The sequence below is a fragment of the Mustelus asterias genome, chromosome 12, assembly GCF_964213995.1.
Source record: "Mustelus asterias chromosome 12, sMusAst1.hap1.1, whole genome shotgun sequence".
NCBI lineage: Eukaryota > Metazoa > Chordata > Chondrichthyes > Carcharhiniformes > Triakidae > Mustelus > Mustelus asterias.
Window position 1 is genome coordinate 77000015 of NC_135812.1, and position 23246 is coordinate 77023260.

At 42.6% G+C, this 23246-nt stretch overlaps 1 protein-coding gene across 1 annotated transcript in view; it reads right to left on the bottom strand.

Moving 5' to 3' along the window:
- xylt2 (xylosyltransferase II) overlaps window positions 1-23246 on the bottom strand; it is an 87433-nt gene that overhangs the window by 3393 nt on the left and 60794 nt on the right. Inside the window, exons 8-10 of the mRNA XM_078225463.1 lie at window positions 13763-14025; window positions 8982-9177; window positions 5095-5428 (exon numbers count right to left, since the gene is read on the bottom strand). Coding sequence (XP_078081589.1) covers window positions 5095-5428; window positions 8982-9177; window positions 13763-14025 — 793 coding nt within the window. The remainder of the gene's footprint in view (window positions 1-5094; window positions 5429-8981; window positions 9178-13762; window positions 14026-23246) is intronic.

Here is a 23246-nt window from a genome sequence, read left to right on the forward strand (position 1 = left end):
CCTTCTCTCGATAGGACAGTTTCTAAGTGTGGCCTTGTCTGCCCCTCAGGTGGCTACAAAAGATCCCATGGCACTATTTTATGAACAGCAGGGTGGATATCCCCAATGTCCTGGTCAATATTTATTCGTCAAAACAGCTATTTAATAGGTTACAATTGCAAAATCTTCTGGCTGCCACATTTCCTACAATGCTACAGTGACTACACTTCAAACATACTTAATGTGGTTATAAAGCCTTTTGGGATGACCTGAGGTTGCAAAAGGCACCGTATAAATGCAAAATCATTCTTTGATAGGATGGAAATGGAATGCGATTCCAAAGATTATCTTACCTCTTGTACATGACCTGGTTCAAGCAGCTTGCACCAATCACTCATGGCAAATGGAACCACTTTGCCGATTTCCCATTCTAGTTCAGGGGTCTAATCCTCACAACCCTCTTGACAAAACAGGCTAACCTGGGGCACTCCTGGTCTGGGATTGTAATGCAGAGCCTTCCAGAATGATAGTGGAGGGTTCTGTCAGTCAGCTGGAACCCAGCAATCCAGCACTTTCAATGTACTGTGCAGCATGGAGATCAGCTCAGAGCCACCATCAATCCTGTGCTCAGTACCTTGACCAACAGAGAAACATCGGGATTGACAGACCGACCAGACACTCTTTATAACACAGAGCTACCGTTACTCTCAAGTAAACCATACAGCACTGAATGAGACCATTTGGCCCAACGTGACTCTTCAGCTAATAAGCCCCACTTCCCTTGCCTTTGCTTCAAAGCGCTGCAAAGGTCGCCACTTCAAGCATTTATCCAAATTCCTTCATGATAGTTATTAACAAATTTACATCCAGCAATCTGTCAGGCAGTGTGTTCCAGATTACAACATCTCACTATGTAAAAATACTCCCCTCATCTCTCCCTGTTCTTTATCAACTATCTTAAATATATGTCTGCTGGTAGCTGACCCAGCTACCATGGGTAATATCATTGACAACAACTTACATTTATACAGCGCCTTTAGTGTAAATGGTGGCAAGTTGGCACTGTGGTTAGCACTGTTGCCTCACAGCGCCAGGGACCTGGGTTTGATTCCAGCCTTGGGCGAATGTTTGTGTGGAGTTTGCACATTCTCCTCGTGTCTGTGTGCGTTGCCTCCGGGTGCTTCGCTTTCCTCCCACAGTCCAAAGATGTGCAGGTTAGGTTGTTTGGCCGTGCTAAGTTGCCCCTCAGTGTCCAAAGATGTGCAGGTTAGGTGGATAAATCATGGTAAATGTACAGAGTTATGGTGATAAGAGTGAAGGAGAGGGCTTGGGTGGGATGCAAATTCTGAGAGTCGGTGCAGACTTGATGAGCCGAATAGCCTCTTTCTGCACTGCAGGGATTCTATGAAAGTCCCAATGTGCTTCACAGTAGCAGCGTTATAAAGCAAAATTCCACATAAGCCCAGATAAAGTAATATTATGGGAAAAGACCAAAAACTTGGTCAAAGAGGTAACATTCGAGGGGGAGTCTTAAACAATGTTGAATACTACTTCAGTAAAAGCTGCATTGGAATCATCAGTGATAAATCAATGCACTGAAGTGCAGCATGGGTTGACAAGAGATTAACAAGAAAATAAACAGCTGGAAGTACAGTTGATCATCATCTTTCAAGATCAAATCCAAAAGGAGCACATAACCTTTCACCAATGTGAAGTAATGAAGGTTCTTGAATAACAGAATGGACGAACAGCAGAATAAAGTCAAGGAGACTCTGCTGAATTACATTTACACACTACAAGAATCCCTCAGGTCAAGTTTGTTCCTCTCGAAGATTTCAAAGAGAAGCAAAATGAATTTAATGTCAGTCTTAATGAACTAAAGAACCAGTGGCAGAGAAGACTCAGCAATGTTCCATATTCTAGGAGGAAAGCAAAAGGTACAAGAAAAAGACTGAAGAACCAGCTGAATGGAAATAAGGAGGCATTGAAAGGAAAAGCCATAGAACTTTCCAAGCTGAGAGAGAATAACAAAGTTAAGACTTTACTGGAGACAGACCTGGCTGACACTGAAATTAAAATAAAGACAGAGAAAAGAAATACAGAAATAAGATTGAAAATGTAAATCCAACGCTGAAGATGAAGGAACTGGAAGAAAAAGCATTGGATGCCTCAGACGTACTGAGAGCATTGAGTTGTTAAAAAATGAAATGAAGGGCGGCACGGTAGCACAGTGGTTAGCACTGCTGCTTCACAGCTCCAGGGACCTGGGTTCGATTCCCGGCTTGGGTCACTGTCTGTGTGCAGTTTGCACATTCTCCTCGTGTCTGCGTGGGTTTCCTCCGGGTGCTCCGGTTTCCTCCCACAGTCCAAAGATGTGCGGGTTAGGTTGATTGGCCATGCTAAAATTGCCCCTTAGTGTCCTGAGATCCGTAGGTTAGAGGGATTAGTGGGTAAATATGTGGGGATGTGGGGGTAGGGCCTGGGTGGGATTGTGGTCGGTGCAGAATCGATGGGCCCAATGGCCTCTTTCTGCACTGTAGAGTTTCTATGATTCTATGAAATGGCTGAAATGAAAACTGTTAACCTAAATTGTCAAGAAAAAGTTGAACAGTTGAAGGAGAAAGTAGAAGTTCTGTCAAGGAGCATGAACAGTCTCAAAAACAACTATTAGAAGTAGATTAAAGAATGTGAGCTTGAAGTATACAGGAATTAAGCTCTGCTAAGGAAAAATGGTTCAGTTGTAGAACCAACTTTTACTTATGGAACATGAGTTTGCTAATGAAAAATTAGAAATGTATGAACTTCAAGTCTCAGAAGTATCTGGTAAGCATCATGAAAAGAGTAATGTAATTATTGAACTTCGAGCCAATCTGAAAAACATGAAAGGTGCACCTGGAAGAGCAAAATGTGTGGAAGAGCAAATCCTGACTTTAAAAGCAGATAGCTCTTAGACAAAGGCAACTGAACTCACCAGAGTAACTGCTGAGTGAATGAAAAAAAATCATAGGCTTGAAAAAGGATTAGGAAAATGAGAGAGTAAACAAATATTTGGTTAAAATTGTGAAACAAGTTCCCTTTGGAAGGAACAGGTCAAACCCAAGGTGCCTGAACAAAGTAGATGGACTGTCAATAAAGAGAATTACGACTTGAAGGAGCACAAAACGTGAACTGAATGGAGGCAATCAAGTACCAGAAACATCGAGCACTACAAATGCAACGCCAAACCAACAAAGTCAACAAAAATAACTGAGACTACCATTCCTCCAAACGTGACAGAACAAGATCTGGGAGAACTGTTACGATTCTGGACATTCTGAATTTATAAAGCCAGAGACTTGAGGGGCGAAGGGGTTGGCAATTAAAGTAAAGAAGATTGTATTGTAAACATATTTTGTAAGGACTTGGGGGAGGTGTAGCATAAGGGTGCTTGGGAGACCGAGGGTTAATGTGGGATTAGAGAACAGCACCACCCATGGTACAATGTGGAGAGTCACACTATGGTAGATTGTATGTAATAAAGTCTGAAAAAATCCAGCATGGGGACAGCAGTCATGCATGATAGTACTTTGGAGATGTAAATAGTTATGAATTATCAATAAATGCTTTAAGTTCAACCAAACAAGCCTCCAGACCTCAGTGGAGTACCAAACAACTTTACAACAATGTCTAGAAGTTATTTGAAGGTAGAGTGTCGGAGCATTCATGATGGAATTATTTTTTGGGAAACAAAACACAGAGTTCCAGATTTCCCCACTTTAATGATGACCATGAAACTATCGCCGACCGTTGCAAAAACCCACCTGGTTCACTAATGGCCTTTAGGGAAGGACATCTGCTGTCCTCACCTGGTCTGGCCTACATGTGATCCCAAACCCACAACAATGTGGTTGACAACTCAGTTCGAGGGGAACATAATGTGTGAATAGAACCACGCAGATTGTTTATACAGTTCCATCATAACCTCTTAGGCCTTGTATTCTAAGCTTCAGGTTGCCTTCTTGAGCATCTTATTTACTTATTCATTCACCTTCTGGCATCTGTGGACATGCATACCAAGGTTCCTCTGTTCTTCTACACTTCTCAGTATGCTGTGCATTTATTGTATTCCCTTGCCTTGTTAGCCTTCCCCAAATGCATTAACTCACACTTCTCCAGATTCTCCATTTATCAATGTGTTCTGCTCATCTGGTTGCTCCATCGATACCTTCCTGAAGCCTCCTGCTCTCATCTTCATCATCAATCACAAGGCCAACTTTTACATTGTCTGCATATTTCTTAATCATATAGGGGAAGGTGGGATCAGGTTATTGAGTTGGATAATCGACTCGAAGGGCCGAATGGCCTCCTCATAGAATAGCATTCCTGCAGATGAGATCATTCGGCCCATCGAGCCTGCACCAACAACAATCCCACCCAGGCCCTTTCCCTGTAACTCCACTTTACCCTGCTAATCTCCCTGATACTAAGGGGCAATTGAGCATGGCCAATCAACCTAATCCTCACATCTTTGGAGTGACAGAGGAAACAGGAGCATCCGGAGGAAACTCACGCAGACACGGGGAGAATGTGCAAACTCCACACAGACAGTTACCCGAGGCCGGAATTGAACTAGGTCTCTGGCGTTGTGAGGCAGCAGTGCTAACCATTGAGACACCATGTTGTCCTCCTGTTCCTATACCCTCTACATTCAAGTCTAAATCATTTATTATATACCAAAAAAGAATGGGAGTTGAGCCTTGTGGACCCCCGATAGAAACAGCCTTCCGGTCACAAAAAGGTCCACTGAACTTTACCTTTAGCTTCCTGCCTCTGAGCCAATTTTGGATTCAAAGTGTCATTTTGCCTTGGATCCAATGAACTTTACTTTAGTTACCAGTCTGACATCCGAGACCATGTCGAAAGCCCCCTTAACCTTCTCTGCTCCAATTAGAAAACACTCACTTTCTGCAGTTCCTCCACAATTTTAAGATTTGTTGAACTATAGGATGTTTTTAAACCAGACTGACTGAGCACAGCAGCCCAGTATGGAAAAGGGTGAGCCTGTATACAGTGCGGCTGCAAAATATGTGACAGGAGGCAGATTCCAGCCTCAATACTGTGTAGGATTTAACGTACCTTTTCTAAATGGTCGCTTCCCACTGAAGGCCAGAGGTACTACCAGGAACTTGGTTTCTGCCAGGAGAACCCACAGGTGCAGCACCCGCACAGTCCAGCTGCCAGGCCGCAGTGGGTGGTTTAATGGGGGTTTGTACTGTGTGTATTCAGTCTCTGAATCCACTGTTATGTCATAGGATGTCGCAATGATGTAAGTGGGATCGATCCACACGACTGTGGCAGTCATGTTACTGCCTTTGGCCCATTTCTGCATGGCAATCGGCTCGTCAAAGGGCCCGATCAATCCGCCAAAGTTACGGAACAGTCGCTCCTTGGGATCCCATTCAATTCCCACCTAAACAATGGGATGGAAATGCAGGGATTAGCTCCATCAACAGCTGCAGTCAAGAGTCTATTAAAAAATCAAAGCATGGCACTGGGCTGTTTCACATCAAGCAGTCTCCCTCTGCTCTTTCGCATCAATAGACCTCAGTCCCAATAACAATATCCAATATAGCAATTGTAAAGGGATAAAAAGGTGAGGGAAGGGAGCGGGGTAGAGACAAGAACAAAGAGCTGAGGGGAGAGAGAGAGACAAGGGAGGAGCAAGAAAGAGATGAGGGGGAAAAGGGAGAAAGAGGGAGGGAGGGGGAGAGATGGAGGGGAGGGAAGAGAAATGAGGGGAGAGAGAGAGAGATGAAGGGAAAGAAAGAATGGAAGTGACAGAAAAATGGGGGGAGAGAGAGAGAGATGAAGGGAGAAGAGAAGAATCATGGGGAGGGAGAGAGGAATGGACGGGGGGAAGAAAGAGATTCAAGAGAGGGAAAGTGACACAAGAGAAGGGAGAGAGAGAGTAGGAGAGGGAGAAAGAAGAGCAAGCCTGAGGGTCAGCAAGATTTAAAAATTCAGAGAAGATTAACCAAGAAACTGATTGAACAAAAGAAAGGAAACTGAGAGTAAAACAGTAAGGTTAGAGAAAGTAAACCTTCGAGGCAAAGACAGGAGAACTTATGAGGAATAATAGTAGTAGACGTTATGCCCAGATCTTCCAGTCTCTTATCGTCAGAGACCAGACAAACCCCTAAGATATGTGTTGGGACCCTTGAAAGTCCCAATGCACTGATTTGGTGAGAATTGCTCGAGAAGTTTGAACTTCTGATGGTTAATTGCCCTGCTTCTTCGGGCTTTTCAAAAAGTCTCCAACTCTTTGTTAGAATAGGAGACTTCGGACAGTTCAAATTTACTTATCTGGATAGTTGCCTAAGAAATGTTAGACAGAAAAATCCTAAGTTTAACTCCTGGTAACCACACGACTCAATCCCCCCCAATCACCCACAGTGATCCCCGACTCCCCACTTGATCAAGAACAAAAAAAATTACAGCACAGGGACAGGCCCTTCAGCCCTCCAAGCCCACACCGACCATGCTGCCCGACTTAACTAAAACCCCCGACCCTTCCAAGGACCATATCCCTCTATTCCCATTCTATTCATGTATTTGTCAAGATGCCCCTTAAAAATCACTATCGTATCCGCTTCCACTACCTCCCCTGGCAACGAGTTCCAGGCACCCACCAGCCTCTGTGTAAAAAATCTGCCTCGTACATCTCCTTTAAACCTTGCCCCTCGCACCTTAACCTGTGCCCTCTAGAAATTGACTCTTCCACCCTGGGAAAAAGCTTCTGACTATCCATTCTGTCCACGCCTCTCATAATTTTGTAGACTTCTATCAGGTCGCCCCTCAACCTCCGTCGTTCCAGTGAGAACAAACCAAGTTTCTCCAACCTCTCCTCATAGCTAATGCCCTCCATACCAGGCAACATCCTGGTAAATCTTTTCTGTACCCTCTCCAAAGCTTCCATATCCTTCTGGTAGTGTGGCGACCAGAATTGAACACTATATTTGTAGTGCGGCCTAACTAAGGTTCTGTAAAGACCTTTCTTACTCTTCTAAACTCCAGCTGATACAAGCCTAGCCTTTCCTTATAAGACAACCTTCTCATTTCAGGTATTAGTCGAGGTTCCAACACATTTACATCCTTCCTTAAATAGGGTGACGAATACTGCACTAGTACACAGTACTCCAGATGTGGTCTCACCAATGCCCTGGATAAATGAAGTATATCCTCCCTATTTTGGTATTTAATTCCCCTAGCAATAAATCATTACATTTTATTAGCTTTCCTAATTACTTGCTGTACCTGCATACTAACACTGCGATTCATGCACTAGGGCACCCAGATCCCTCTACACCTCAGAGCTTTGCAATCTTTCACCATTTAGATGATACTTTAAAAGAATTCTTCATTCCATGTGAACAATTTCACATTTTTCCACATTATACTCCATTTGCCAGGTCAGTGTCCAATCACGTATCCTATCTATATCACTTTGTAGATTCCTAATGTCCTCTTCACAACATTTTCAAAAAAATCTTTCATGGGATGTGGGCACCACTGGCTGGGCCAGCATTTACTGCCCATCCCTAATTGCCTTTAGGCCATTTCAGAGGGCACTTGAGAGTCAACAACATTGCTGTGGGTCTGGAGTCACATATAGCAAGATCAGGTAAAGGTGACAGCTTTCCTTCCTTATAGGGTATTCGGGAACTTTACAGCAATTGACAATCAGGTTTTTATTGAATTCAAATTTCACAATTTGCCATAATGCGATTTGAACCCAGGTCCCCTGAGGTTATAATGAATTCTCCAACTGACCAACCAATGTGTCCATGTTTGCTAATATATTCAGTGCGAGCTTGGAAAGTAATCCTGAGACCCAGGCTAATGCTCAGGGGGCATGGGCTCAAATTCCACCATGATAGCTGGTGGAATTTAAATTCAATTAACAGAAATAATCTGGAATTGACAGCCAGTTTCAGAAATGCTAACCATGAATCTATCATTAATTTTTGTAAAAACCTATCTGGTTCACTAATGTCCTTTAGGAAGGAAATCTACCAACGTTACCTGGTCTGGCCTACATGTGACTCCATGTCCATAGTATGGTGAACTCCTAACTGCCTTCTGAAATGGTTTAGTAAACCATTTAGTTCAAGGTCAATTAAGGACTTGCCAGTGGCATCCGCATCCAATAAAAGAATAAATAAAAAATAATAAGATGAAGGAAACCTTGCTGCCATTCTACTTAGTGAGACCTTTGGTGAAGCAATGTATATACTTTATTAAGAGGGGCGCAACAAAGTTTTATCAGGTTGTTTCTTGGGATGAAAGGATTTTTTGAATGGGCCTATGATCTCCTGGGTTTATGAGAATGAAAGGTGATGGCGTTGAAGCATGTAACATTCTTAGACACTTAACAGGGTAGCTGTTTCCGCTGGTTGAGTCTAGAACTAGCAGTCTCAGTCTTGGGATAATGGGTTGACCATTTATGACTGAGGTTGGGGGAAGAAATTTTTATCACTCAGATTTCAAGAACAGGAAATCTTTTTGAGAATATCTATGGAGTAACAACCAAGATTGTTTATGCAAACAGCTTGCTTTCCAAGGATTCTGAGACTGATGCATCGTGAAGTTATATCTGTGACATGCGTCTTTGCTGCAGACAAAGCAAAGTGTACCAAGGAGTATGGTTTTCAATAATTAGCTGGAGGGCTCCAAAGAGAGATGTCAAAAGGCCACTCTCTGCCGACAGTATTGATTGATCACCCATGCTGCATATGAGAAAAATCTGTTCAGTGTACTCTATGCTTACTCGAATCATGCTGTTGTGGAACATAGAAGTATCAACGATGGATCCTCAACATGGAAACAGGGGCATTGGGACAGCAAGGTTTCCACTCTCAAGCAGCAACTACCCTGATGTTGACAGCATAAACTCATACAAAATAAGTGTAAAGTTGACAATGCAATGCCCGCTTGAGTCCCCATGGCAGTGCATGCCTGGTTACCTCCAGGTTCTGGAGTCGGTCGAGTGCTGGGCCAATATTTGCCAGGCGCAGCATGGAACGAGGTGCCACCCAGCTCTCCAGGATCTCCTTCTGGCCTGAAGTCACATTCTTAACTTGCTGCATCACTAAATAACCTTGGAATCGGTCATCGTAGAAGTAAAGGTGGACAGATAGGGTGTGTTCCACAGGCTCATACCTAAATAAAATGAAAAGCAAATATTTTCAAGACCTGTCCAAGGGCAAACAAGCCATATTATAAACCATGGGTTAAATAATTATTGTTCTCTGTTAACTGCATACCTCAGATATTTAGTATATCTCAATAAATCGTGCACCAGTCTTCATTATCGTAGAATCATGGAACGCCTTCAAGACAGAAGGAAGCCATAGCCTTGTTGTGTCTGTGCAGGCTCTCTAAAGGAGCAATTCACCTAGTGCCACTCCCCTTGCTTCTCCCAGTAGATCTGTATATTCTTTCTTTTCAGATAATAATACATTTCTCTTTTGAAAGCCTTTATTCAGCCTGTCTCCACCTCACTCCCAAGCAGCACATTCCAGATCCTAATCACTCGTGAAAAAGTTTTTCCTCATGTTGCCAATGCTTCTTTTGCCAATTACTTAAATCTGTGCCCTCTGTTTTGCATTCCTTTGATGTGGAAATGCCGGCGTTGGACTGGGGTAAACACAGTAAGGAGTCTAACAACACCAGGTTAAAGTCCAACAGGTTTATTTGGTAGCAAACGCCACTAGCTTTCGGAGCGCTGCTCCTTCGTCAGATGGAGTGGAAATCTTGATTTCCACTCCATCTGATGAAGGAGCTGCCCTCCGAAAGCTAGTGGCGTTTGCTACCAAATAAACCTGTTGGACTTTAACCTGGTGTTGTTAGACTCCTTATTGCATTCCTTTGGGCAGAAACATTAATTCAGCTTTCACAAGTAGTGTGAGGGAAATCTGTCTGATTTCGGTTTGTTGCTGAACATTATCACTAATGGGATAGTTTATTTATATCCACCCTTTCATGACCTAATTAATTGACCCTTATCCTGAAATTGTGCCCCTATGCAATAGATTCCCCAGTCATGGGAGTTACCTCTCAGTGTCCACCCTGTTAAGGTCCTTCAGATTCAATAATATCACCTTCCATTGTTCGACTCAGCCTATCAGAGGATAACCCTTTCATCCCAGGGACCAACCTAGTGAACCTTTGATGCACTCCCTCCCAAGTATATCCTCCCTTAGGGAGATCAAAACCGTGCACAGCACTCCCATGTGTGCTCTTACCAAAGCCTTGTACAAGTGTAGCATTTGCTTTACTTTTGTACTCCAATTCCTTTGCAATAAAGCCAACACACCAACTTGCTGATGTCCATGTTAGCTTTCTATGATGATGGCAAAGAAAGCCAAATACCAACATTTACTGATAACACAAAAACATGTGGCATTCTAAGCAGAGTAGATGGAAGCATAAAATTACAAAATAGATATTGCTAGGTTAATCGAATGACCAAAACTGACATATGAATTTTAATGTAGGCAAATGCGAGGTCATCCATTTTGGATCCAAATAGAATTGAACAGGATATTTTCCAAACATATCGAAAAGCTAAAAACATTGAAGGGCTAAAGATACTTGGATGTCTAGGTACACAGACCATTAAATATCATGAACAGTTGCAGAAATAATCAACAAAAAGGATAATGGAATGCTAACTTTGCTTTCAGAGGACTCAAATACAAGGGAATAGAAGTCATGGTTCAATCTGGTTAGATCACACCTGGAATAATGTGAGCAGTTCTAGGCACCACACCTTAGCAAGGATATACTGGCCTTGGAGGGAGGGTAGCATAGTTTTATCAGAACTGGACTCCAAGGCTTAATTATGAGAAGAGTTTTCACAAACTAGGATTGCATTCCCTGGAATTGAGAAGGTTACAGACTAAAGGGAGCAGGCAGAGTAGATAAAAAGAAACTTTGCCTGCTGGTTGCAGAGTTTAGTACTTAAGGTCTAAAAATTTGCGCTCGGCCTTTCAGGATTGAAATTAAGAAACACTTCTACACACAAAGGGTGGTAGAAATTTGGAACTCCTCTGCAAATGATAACTGCTGCTGATCAATTGGTAGTCTTAAAGCAGAGATTGATAGATTTTTGTTAACCATAGGTATTAAGGAATATGGGGCAAAGGCAGGAATATGAAGTTAGGTTACAAAGCAGTCATAAACAGGCAAATGGCACTAAATGGTTCCAGGGATCAGGGATTTTAGCTGCAAGTTTAAGTTGAAGAAGCTTGGGCAGCATGGTGGCACAGTGGTTAGCACTGCTGCCTTACAACACCAGGGATCGGGTTCAAATCCAGCCTTGGGTGACTTACTGTGCAAACTCAACACATTCTTCCCATGTCTGCATGGGTTTCCTCCCACAGGGCAAAGGTGTGCAAGTTAGGTGGATTGGCCGTGGTAAAATTGCTCCTTGGTGTCCCAAGATGTGTGGGTTAGATGGATTAGCTACGATAAGTGTGTGGGATGTGGGGATAGGGCAGAGGAGAGGACCAAGGAAAGCTACTCTGTTAGAGAGTCGGTGCACACTTGATGGGCCAAATGGCCACCTACTGCATTGTAAGGATTCTATGATTTTATGATTCCATGAAGCTGGGGTTGTTCTTGGAACAAAGGAGATTTATAGAGGTATACAAGATGATGACAATTTAGTTAAGGTAGACAAGGTAAAACTGATCCCATCAGCTGATGATACAAGGACTAGGGAACACAGTTTTGGGCAGGAGATGCAGCATGGATGTGAGGAAGAACTTTATTCACAGCAAGCAATAATGATCTGGGACTCGCTACCTACGAGGATGATGGAAACAGAGATGACCAATGATTTCAAAAGGAAATTGTAGTATTACAACCTTATTTCATTCACATATCGATCCAACGTTAAATCGGAGAATGGAACTAACTTGCTTGCTCTATGGAGAATCAGCATAGACTTGATGAACCGAATGGCCTCCTTCAGTGCTTTAAATGACTCTCTCTGAAGACAATGCCATAACCATGGGCGACCTTAATTTTCATGTATATTGGACAAATCAAGTTAGCAGTTGAGTTTCTAGAATATTTTTGCAACAGTTTCCTAGAACACTACACTGTGCAGCCAGTTAAGGGCAAAGGTACCGTAGACTTGGTATTGCGTAATGTGACAGGACAACTTAATAGCTGCAAAGTAAAAGATCCTCTGGTAAAAAGTGATAACCATGCATAGTATTGAGTTTGAAAGTAACATACCCGAGTCCAAAATAAGAATCTTAAACTACAGCAATTACATCAGTATGAGGGGAGAGTTGGCTAAGATTGATTGGTTTAACAGACTTAATGATATGGTGGTAAATAAACAGGAAACATTTAACAAAGTTTACAAATTATGACAGGTTCAGATGAGGTAGATAAAAGCATTTCCCATTAGCTGATGGTACAAGGATTTGGAGATGTAGATTTATGGTCTTGGGCAAAAGATACAAGGGGAGTGAGAGGAAGAAAGTTTTTACACGGCAGGTAATAATAGCCTGGAACCAAAAAGCTGATAAAAGTGAAAAGATTGAATCTGAGAGTAAAGATGACAGGAATATAAAAATAGATTGTAAGTGCTTTTCATAAGATCGTTATAAGAAATAGAAGCAAGAATTGGCCATTCAGCCCATAATTTGTGACTCATCTTTGCTCTCAGATTCAATCTTTTCACTTTCATCGGCTTTTTGGTTGCCCTCTGCTGGTTTCTGATAGTGTTGATATGGAGATGCCGGCGTTGGACTGGGGTAAACACAGTAAGAAGTTTAACAACACCAGGTTAAAGTCCAACAGGTTTATTTGGTAGCAAAAGCCACACAAGCTTTCGGAGCTCCAAGCCCCTTCTTTAGGTGAGTGGGAATTCTGTTCACAAACAGGGCATATAAAGACACAGACTCAATTTACATGAATAATGGTTGGAATGCGAATACTTACGGCTCATCAAGTCTTTAAGACACAAACAACGTGAGTGGAGAGAGCATCAAGACAGGCTAGGGCCTGTCCACTCACAAGAGACCATCACCAGCACCCTCAGGAAATTCACGACCTTTAATGACATATGCTCAAGTCTTATCCTCTCCTTGTATTATACATTTCCTTGCTATCTCTCTCCCTTTCTGTATACTCTGCCTCGCTCTCTCAATGATATCTGTCCCTCTCAATTCCGATACTCTGACTCATCCTCACACTGTCCAGATACTTTGTCTCTCCCTTATTCTCCCCGGATATTCTTGCCTTGACCTCTTCTGATATTCTGCTTTGCCTTGTCCCTCTGCTTTGCCCTCTGTCTCGATACTCTGCCTCACCCTCTAACTCTTCTTGTCTCTAGACTCTCTCCCTAACAATGCAATGCCAAGCCCTCCCCTTATATTCTGCCTCAACCTTTCCTGGTCTAAATACATTGCTGTTGCCTGTCCTGATCTGATGGCATAGCAGAGCACACAGACTGTGATAATGTCATTACATTCAGTATTGAAAGCTGTCTTGTGTTTTCTCTCAACACTGCGGGACTATAGTTCCATAGCCATCACGACCTTATCACACACTTCACAACTAGTATCATTTGGCTGGCCAAAAAAAACCTGACCTTATTTTCTACTCTCTTGTCTGGAGACACCAAGATCAATTTCAATGCTGTGCCTTGGCTAAAGCAAGCTAAGTGTGTACAGACATGTTGGTCAGTGTGGTTCGGCTACTGGGCTGGTGCTTACTATCATACCTGCAGTAGTTGTCTGTTCCTGCTCGCAATAATGTCTGTATATTGTTCAGGCCGAGCTTGAAGAAAGCCATGTAACTGGTAATTGCAACATCAGTGAGGCTGCTCAACCCGTCCATATGATCAAAGACATTCTCCCAGTAGGCTTTTAGAGCTGGTGTCCCTGGAGGGTAACTGCCATACAGATGTGAATCCAATATATCAATCACTTCCTGGTTAACTGATGATTCAAACTTCCGAGCAAAAAATGTTGGTCTGGTCATTTGCTGTGAATAAAGATGCGGAAAACAGAATCAACACAGTGGATCAGGAAAGAGAATAAATGCTTGACAAATAAGCATTTTAGAATCACAGAATGGTACAGCACAAAAGGAGACCATTAACTCATGGGGCCATAATTTCATAAATAATCAGTGTCAGATTGCCACTCCGCCCCCACTTAACTGCGCTAATTTCTTTAGTGCCTGTCTCACCCAACCTTCCTGATTCAGGCTGGGTGAGATTCAGGCAGCACAGCGGGTCCCTGGGTCCTGTGACGGAATACAAAAGAATTGCAGTGGAGGAGGACAGCCCCAACCTCTTTTTATGGCACTAGCTGCTGTAAAGCAGGAGAGTTTAAAGATCCTACTGAAAATAACAGGCCAGACAAGTGTTTAAGGTGAGTAGGTGGGATTTAGGGGGTGGGGTGTCAGACATAGTGGGGTGGTGGCAGGGTGTGGGACATTGGGGAGTTAGGGGTCAGACATGGAGGAGTGGGGGTTGTCAGGCTAGGTTGGAAGGGAGGCGTGAAGTGAGTCTCTCAGCTCAGGTTGGGAGGGGGTGCAACCAACTACTTTGGATCGGGGAGGTGTGGAGAATGGGGGGGGGGGGGTAGTTGTGTCCCATGTAGGGACCGTACGGGTATTTAAAAGTTAGACTAAAGTTAAAAAAAGTTTTAGTTCTTCTAACTTTTTCAGAGCAGCTATTAGCTTAACACTGGCAGAACCATCCAAAGTTTGCGATTTATATCACTTAATTGGATGGTTCCCAGCCCAGCGCAATTGTCCGGGGAACAAATGTTAGGGCTTTTTGAGAATCTTTGGGGTACCACCCTCCCCGGGCCACACACCCACCCCCACACACATTCTATGCTGGGGAGCCAGGATATTACTGGCCACCATGTTTGTGCTGGCTCTGTGAAAGTGCAACTCACCTAATCCCACTACACTGCCATTTTCCCTGTAGCTCTACAATGGTTTATAATAATTATGGTTAATAACGGTTAACAATTCTCCAATTCCCTTTTCAAAGCCACAATTGAATCTGCCTCCATCATTCTTTATGGTGGTGTATTCCAGATTTGAACCACTTGCTGCATAACAAGGTTTTTCTAAATGTCACTGTTGCTATTTTTGTCAGTCACTCGGTTCTCGATGCTTCCAAAAATGGGATCAGTTTCTCCCATCTCTTGCCCAGACCCCTGATGAATTCCTTAACCAAATCGCTTCATCATTTTCTGTTCTCCAAGGAGAGCAGCTCCAGTTTCTCCAATCTATCCATTTAACTGTCCCTGGAACCAGTCTCGTGAATCTTTTCTGCACCCTCTCTAATTCCTTCACATCCCTCTTAAAGTGATGCCCAGTGTTTTATACAAGTTTATCATAAATTCTTCATTTTTGTACTCTAAGCCTTATTTCTAAAGCCCAGGATGCTGGATGATTTATTAATCTTTCTCAACCTGCCCTGTGTGACACTAGTGTACCTTTAAGAAATGTTTTTTTTTAAATCATGTTCTCTGCAGTTCTGCAGCTTTGATTTTTTCATTGTTGCTGAGCTATCTGCTAAAAGTCCTTTTATTGCTGCTTCAATGGTTTAAATGAGGATTTGTTTATTTTTACTCTGGGCCTCGGGTATTTTCTGGGATTTTTTATGACCCTGCATTGTTAGGGGGGAGAATGATTGACAGGAGTTCTTTCATTTTTTAGTTTGGGCTATTGTTTTTTTTTAAAGTTAGATGCTTTTTGGACATCAGATTGAAAAGCGGTATTTTTCTCTCTCTCCCTCGGTATTGTAAATTCTGCTGGCTAGCTGGAAGCAAGGTTTCATGACTTCCTGAGTGAAAATTCTGCTGTTGGTGGCTTGCAAGTTAGTACCTGGAGCCTCTCGCTCTCTTTCCCTGGTGTGTTGGGAAACTGTTCTGACTTCAAGCTTGATTGTCTGTGTATCAAGAGAACTGCAGCATCCAACCAAAGGACTAAGTTCCAACATCACGTGAGAATCTGCATTTTCTGTGCTAAATCTGTGGCAAGGATTTTGTTTATGGGATTTGTTTGTTTGGAACGGTATTTAGCTGTTAAGGTTTATACAATGTCATGGTTGTTTTTAATTAGTAAAAGTTATTGCTATTTTTCTTTCTATACATGTTAACTGTACTCTTAAATAAACTTTGTTTGATAAATGTTCCCTAGTGGGTCATTTGAATCATACCTGAAGTGAAACATCTCTTGCTTACCCGAGCCAAATGCAAATTGCAAACTTTATGATCCAGGCGGACTTCATAAAACACTTTGGAGTTTCTGACCTGAATTATATCACTTCCCGCCTTGAATATTAGCCCGATCCTTCTGCTCCTGTATTCCTGTTAGAACTGTACTCTTCATCTCTTCCTACCAAAGTGAAAGACTTCACATTTCTCTTAATTTACATGTCACCTATCCATTCCATCAGCCTTCTATCCATTTGAGGTTTATCACTATCCTCCTCACAGTTCACAATACTTCCGAGCTTGTGTCACCTACAATACTTGAAATTGTATCCTGCGCATCCAAGTGTAGGTCATTAATATACATCAGGAAAAAAGCAGTGTTCCTAATACTGACCCTGCGGGGAACCCTGCTATATACCTTTGTCTGTTTGAGAAACAGCCATTCACAACTACACTAATTCCCAGCTCTATGTTGACTTGATCAATACTGTTCCATGCGAATGAGGCACATACCTAAAGTTCATTCCAATGTCATTTGCATGCAGGAATAGTTGATAATCAGACTTCCTAATGCTCCACAAATGGCAGGAATGAAATTTTGAGTGTTGGAGCAGGGGAAGTAGAGATGAAAACATCTGTTACTTCACAGAAAAGAGCATTAGGAATAAAATTCAATTCATGGAGTGAGCGCTGGCGATTAAAGGTAAAATTTGATTCAAAAACAAATTATTTTGGAAGAATGCCAATTTATTTCAAGTAGTACAATCCATTGCTGCACAGTATTTTGAGCTACTTGGTCTGAGGTGACTATTATTTTCTTGCTTAAACAAGTTGTAGAAGAAATCAAAAGTGAACAGTCAAGATACATCTCACTTCAGTGTGATTGGGGAGGGGGAAAATGGTAAAGACATTTGCATCCCTGTTATTTTTGACGTAAGTTGTTCCACTTGTCAAATTAAAAATAGACAGAAAGAACAAATGTTCTTTGTGAAACTCACAAGAGGTATTAATAAGGTTATTTTGGATGACAGAAAAATCATCTGGCATTAATTTAAATTTATGCAGCGTTTCTTTCATAAAAGTTATTTCAGCTTGGAATCCACAGTACTGTGCGTAAACATACGGCATATACAGTAAAGTATTTCAAATTGTACATTGGGGTTTTTCAGGCAAACTATCGAAAAGGACCTAACTCCGTTTTCAATCATTCCTACGCTTAAAGTCATTTCAATTAATATTGCGATTTCAGAGTGTGTAACTATATTGAGTGAGGAATTACTGTACTGTTTTTTGTCACTCCAATTTTGTATCCATGCTGCTACTATCCCTTTTATTCCATGGACTCAAACTTGGTTGACAAGCCTATAATGTTGCATTTTATCAAATGCCATGTAAATGTCTATGTATCAACTTTATTATCCCCTTCAATCCTCGTAAGTGCCGCAAGAATCAGTATAGGGGCCTTAGCTATTTACAACTGAAATTAGTGACTTGGATGAAGAGACAGGGAGTAATATATCTAAATTTTCTGATTATACCAAATTAGGTAGAAAGGTAAGCTTGGGGGACAGGTTGTGGAGGTGGTGGATACACAGAGGCTGTAAAAATATATAGACAGGTTAGGTGAGTGGGCAACAAGATGGCAGATGCAGTATAATACAGGGAAATGTGAAGTCATAAGAAAACAGTATCTTTTTGAAAGGGTAAGAAATTTTAAGTGTTGATGTTCAAAGAGGCTTGGGTGTGCTGGCACAAGGAATGCAGAAAGTTAACATGCAGGTAAAACAAGCAATTAAGACATATGGCACATGGCCTTTTCTGCAACTGAATTGGGGTACAAGAATAAAGTAGCATTGCTACAGTTATTCAGGGTTTTGGTTAGACCACATCTGAAGTAGTGTGTGCAGTTTTGGTCTCCACATTTAACAAAGTACTTGCATTGGAGGTAGTGCAGCGACAGTTCATTAAATTGGTTCCCTTGGTGAGGGGGTGGATCTAAAATGACAGTTTTAGTAAATTAGACTTGTATCTTCTGGAGTTTAGAAGAATGAGAGTTGATCTCATTGAAACCTACAAAATTCTGAAGGGATTTGATAGGATGGATGCAAAGGATTGCTTTCACTGGTTGGGGAATCTAAAACACAGGCACAGTCTCAGGATAAGGGGATGATCATTTAAGACTGGGATGAGAAGAAATTTCCTCATTCACAGGGTTATGAATCTTTGGAATTCTCTAGCCCAGAGGTATGAGGACGCACCATCGTTGAATACATTTAAGGCTGGGATGGACAGATTTTTGATCTCTCAGGGAATTAAGAGATATGGGGAGTGGGCGGGATGGGAAAATGGAACTAAAGGCAAAGATCAGCCATAGTCACATTGAATGGTGAAGCAGGCTTGCAGGGCCATATAGAAACATAGAAAAACTACAGCACAATACAGGCCCTTCAGCCCACAAAGTTGTGCCGAACATGTCCCTACCTTAGCGATTACTAGGCTTACCTATAACCCTCTATCTTAATAAGTTCCATGTACTTATCTAAAAGTCTCTTAAAATACCCTATCGAATCCACCTCCACCACCGTTGCTGGCAGCCCATTCCACGCACCCACCGCCCTCTGAGTGAAAAACTTACCCCTGACATCTCCTCTGTACCTACTTCGCAGCACCTTAAACCTGTGTCCTCTTGTGGCAACCATTTCAGCCCTGGGAAAAAGCCTCTGACTATCCACTCGATCAATACCTCTCAACATCTTATACACCTCTATCAGGTCACCCCTCATCCTTCGTCTCTCCAAGGAGAAAAGGCCGAGCTCACTCAACCTATCCTCATAAGGCATGCTCCCCAACCCAGGCAACATCCTTGTAAATCTCCTCTGCACCCTTTCTATGGCTTCCACATCCTTCCTGTAATGAGGCGACCAGAACTGAGCACAGTACTCCAGGTGTGGTCTGACCAGGGTCTTATATAGCTGCAACATTATCTCACGACTCCTAAACTCAATTCCTCGATTGATGAAGGCCAGTACACCATACGCCTTCTTAACCACAGCCTCAACCTGCACAGCTGCTTTGAGCGTCCTATGAACTCGGACCCCAAGATCCTTCTGATCTTCCACTCTGCCAAGAGTCCTACCATTAATATTATATTCCGCCATCCTATTTGACCTGCCAAAATGAACCACCTCACACTTATCCGGGTTGAACTCCAATATGGTCTACTCCTGCTCCCATTTCTTGTGTTCTTATGCAAGACTACATACAACCTGCATTCCAATAGCAAAGCCATGTCCAAGAGCTTGTTCGACATTGCAAACCTCATGTGCAGGAGCTTGTTCGACATTGCAAACCTCATGTGCAGCACTAGGAAGTCAGACATTTGAGCTGTGTCATTATATCATGGCACCATGCACCGCGATTTCTGATTCTGTATTCAATGAATTTATGAACTTAGTAAATCACGCAGTTGAGTTCAGCATTAATAACAGCGTGCATGCCCAAACTGTTGCCATGGCATCCTCTCTAGGCCCAGCATTCACTAACATATGTTTCCACGAGAAATGTGTCTTGTCAAACAGAAAATTACCCATTTATGCCTACTCTCTTTTTCCAGTTAGCTAGCCAATCTTTTATCCAGACCAATACGTTACCACCTACATCATGAGCTTTTATTTTCCTCAATATCCTTTGATGTAGTATCTTCTCAAATGCAGTTCAAAGATGTGCCAGTTAGGTTGATTGCCCATTCTCAATTCCCCTTAGAACAAAGAGAACAAAGAACAATACAGCACAGGAAACAGGCCCTTCGGCCCTCCAAGCCTATGCCGCTCCTTGGTCCAACTAGACCAATCGTTTGTATCCCTCCATTCCCAGGCTGCTCATGTGACTATCCAGGTAAGTCTTAAACGATGTCAGCGTGCCTGCCTCCACCACCCTACTTGGCAGCGCATTCCAGGCCCCCACCACCCTCTGTGTAAAAAACGTCCCTCTGATGTCTGAGTTATACTTCGCCCCTCTCAGCTTGAGCCCGTGACCCCTCGTGATCGTCACCTCCGACCTGAGAAAAAGCTTCCCACTGTTCACCCTATCTATACCCTTCATAATCTTGTATACCTCTATTAGATCTCCCCTCATTCTCCGTCTATCCAAGGAGAACAACCCCAGTCTACCCAATCTCTCCTCATAGCTAAGACCCTCCATACCAGGCAACATCCTGGTAAACCTTCTCTGCACTCTCTCTAACGCCTCCACGTCCTTCTGGCAGTGCGGCGACCAGAACTGGACGCAGTACTCCAAATGTGGCCTAACCAGCGTTCTATACAGCTGCATCATCAGACTCCAGCTTTTATACTCTATACCCCGTCCTATAAAGGCAAGCATACCATATGCCTTCTTCACCACCTTCTCCACCTGTGTTGCCACCTTCAAGGATTTGTGGACTTGCACACCTAGGTCCCTCTGTGTTTCTATACTCCTGATGACTCTGCCATTTATTGTATAACTCCTCCCTACATTATTTCTTCCAAAATGCATCACTTCGCATTTATCCGGATTAAACTCCATCTGCCACCTCTCCGCCCAATTTTCCAGCCTATCTATATCCTGCTGTATTGCCCGACAATGCTCTTCGCTATCCGCAATTCCAGCCATCTTCGTGTCATCCGCAAACTTGCTGATTACACCAGTTACACCTTCTTCCAAATCATTTATATGTATCACAAATAGCAGAGGTCCCAGTACAGAGCCCTGCGGAACACCACTGGTCACAGACCTCCAGCCGGAAAAAGACCCTTCGACCACTACCCTCTGTCTCCTATGGCCAAGCCAGTTCTCCACCCATCTAGCCTTAGTGTCAGGGAAATTAGCAGGGTAAATACATGAGGTTACTGGGATAGGACCTGGGTGGGATTCTTGTTGGTGCAGGTTCAATGGACCGAATGGCCTCTTTCCATAAGACCATAAGACATAGGAGCAGAACTAGGCCACTCGGCCCATCAAATCTGCTCCGCCATTCAATCATGGCTGATTTTTTTTTCTCATCCCCATTCTCCAGCCTTTTCCCCATAACCCCTGATCCCCTTATCAATCAAGAACTTATCTATCTCTGTCTTAAAGACATTCAATGACCTGGCCTCCACAGCCATCTGCGGCAAAGAGTTCCACAGATTCACTACTCTCTGGCTGTAGGGATTCTATGACTTCCGGAAATCAAAGTATCAAAATCAAACATCCACTGGTTTCCCTAAACCACAGCACAAGTTACTTCTCCAAAAACTCCAATAAATTGGTTAAAGATAATTTCCCTTTTACAAAACCACGTTCATTCTACCTGATTATCTTGAATTTTCCAAGTGTCCTGCTATAACATCTTTAATTACTGCTTCTCACATTGTCTTTAGAACAGGTGTTCAGCTAACAGGCCTGTACAGTAAAGACTCACCTTTCACGGGGATGATGTTGCCATGAAACCTTGCAAACAGTGACACTGCAAATAATGAACATGTTTTTCAAAGGGACTTAATTAGATATGTTCCAACAAATTATGGTGCAGTGCCTTTATAAGACAGAGGGGGGAGCCTCTGAGCAATATAGTACATCACTGAAGATTTCAAAATTGTTCAGGCAGCAATTCAGCTCACAGAAAATAATTATTTGATTTTAAAAAATGCCTCGACTGCCATTGTATTTTTAAGCATAGGCAATACGATGAGCCACTGTGTCACCTTCACTGACCAAAAGCACAAGGGAAAAACGAGAGGAGGAAAAACCCGAAGGGGTGAAAATTGATCCCATGATGGGTGATGCAGTGTGCAAAACACGGGGAAGTAAATCATGAACAAGGAAGTCGCAAAAGGCAGGACTTAGCTGTAGTTTCCTGTTTTTCATTTCCTTCCCTTTTTGAATAAAGAAGTTACATTCACTATTTCCCAATTTAATGGAATCCTCCCCCAATCTAGGGAATTTTGGAAAATTAAAACCAACGCATCAACTATCTCACCAGCCACTTCTTTGAAGGCCTGAGAACCATCGGGACCTGGGGACTTGTCAGGCTGCTGCTCCAACCATTTGCTCAGTACCACTCCTTCCCTGGTGATTGCAATTTTCTTGAATTCCTCCCTCTCTCCCATTTCCTGAATTACAGCTATTTCTCGAATATTACTTGTATCCTGATGCAAAATACCCTTTTCAATTCACCCGCTAACACCTTGTTTTCCATTATTAATTCCCCAGATTCACTTTCTATAGGACTAGCGTTCACTTTGTTAACTTCTTTTGCAAATATCTACAGAAATGTTTACTATTTGTTTTTATGTTTCGAATATAAAATCCAATCATATTTAGAACACTGCTTCCTTGGGGCATATTCAGTGTGAGGTCATTAATTAATCCCATCTTCTTGCACAATACCAGTTGTGGTATAGCCTGCTTTTTGGATGGCTCCAGAACGTGCTGATTTAAGAAACTATCTTAAAAACATTCTATAAACTCCTCATTCAGGCCACCTTCGCCCATCTGATTTTTCCAGTTTATATGTAGCTGAAATCCTGAACGATTATCGCTGTACCTTTCTGACAAGCGCCCATTATTTCTTCCATTTGTTATACTCCCGACTGAGTACTGTTGTACTGTTGTAGACCAGCAGCCGATTAAGAGCAGATTGAACCGAGCTTAGACCAAACGAAGGGAGAAATAGGGGGGGAAACGAAGCACGTGATCATGAAGTTTCCCTCGAGTCAAGAGCGTTTGTGATGCGGGAGGCAAGCTGAGAGTGGTCGGAGTACCCCGGGCATGAGTAAAGGGGAGATGAAGTTATCCTCGCGCCGGTGAGCTAATTTGTGTTAATTAAGATATTTAAAATCCCTCATCATGATCACTGTATAATTTTTGCACCTCTACAATTTTCTTGCAAATTTTTCCTCTGTAGCTTTCCCACTAGTTGCTGACCTATCAAACATAACCAGCAATGTAATCCTACTTCCATTGTTTCTGAGTTCTGACACAATAGCTTTTGGCTCAAAATAG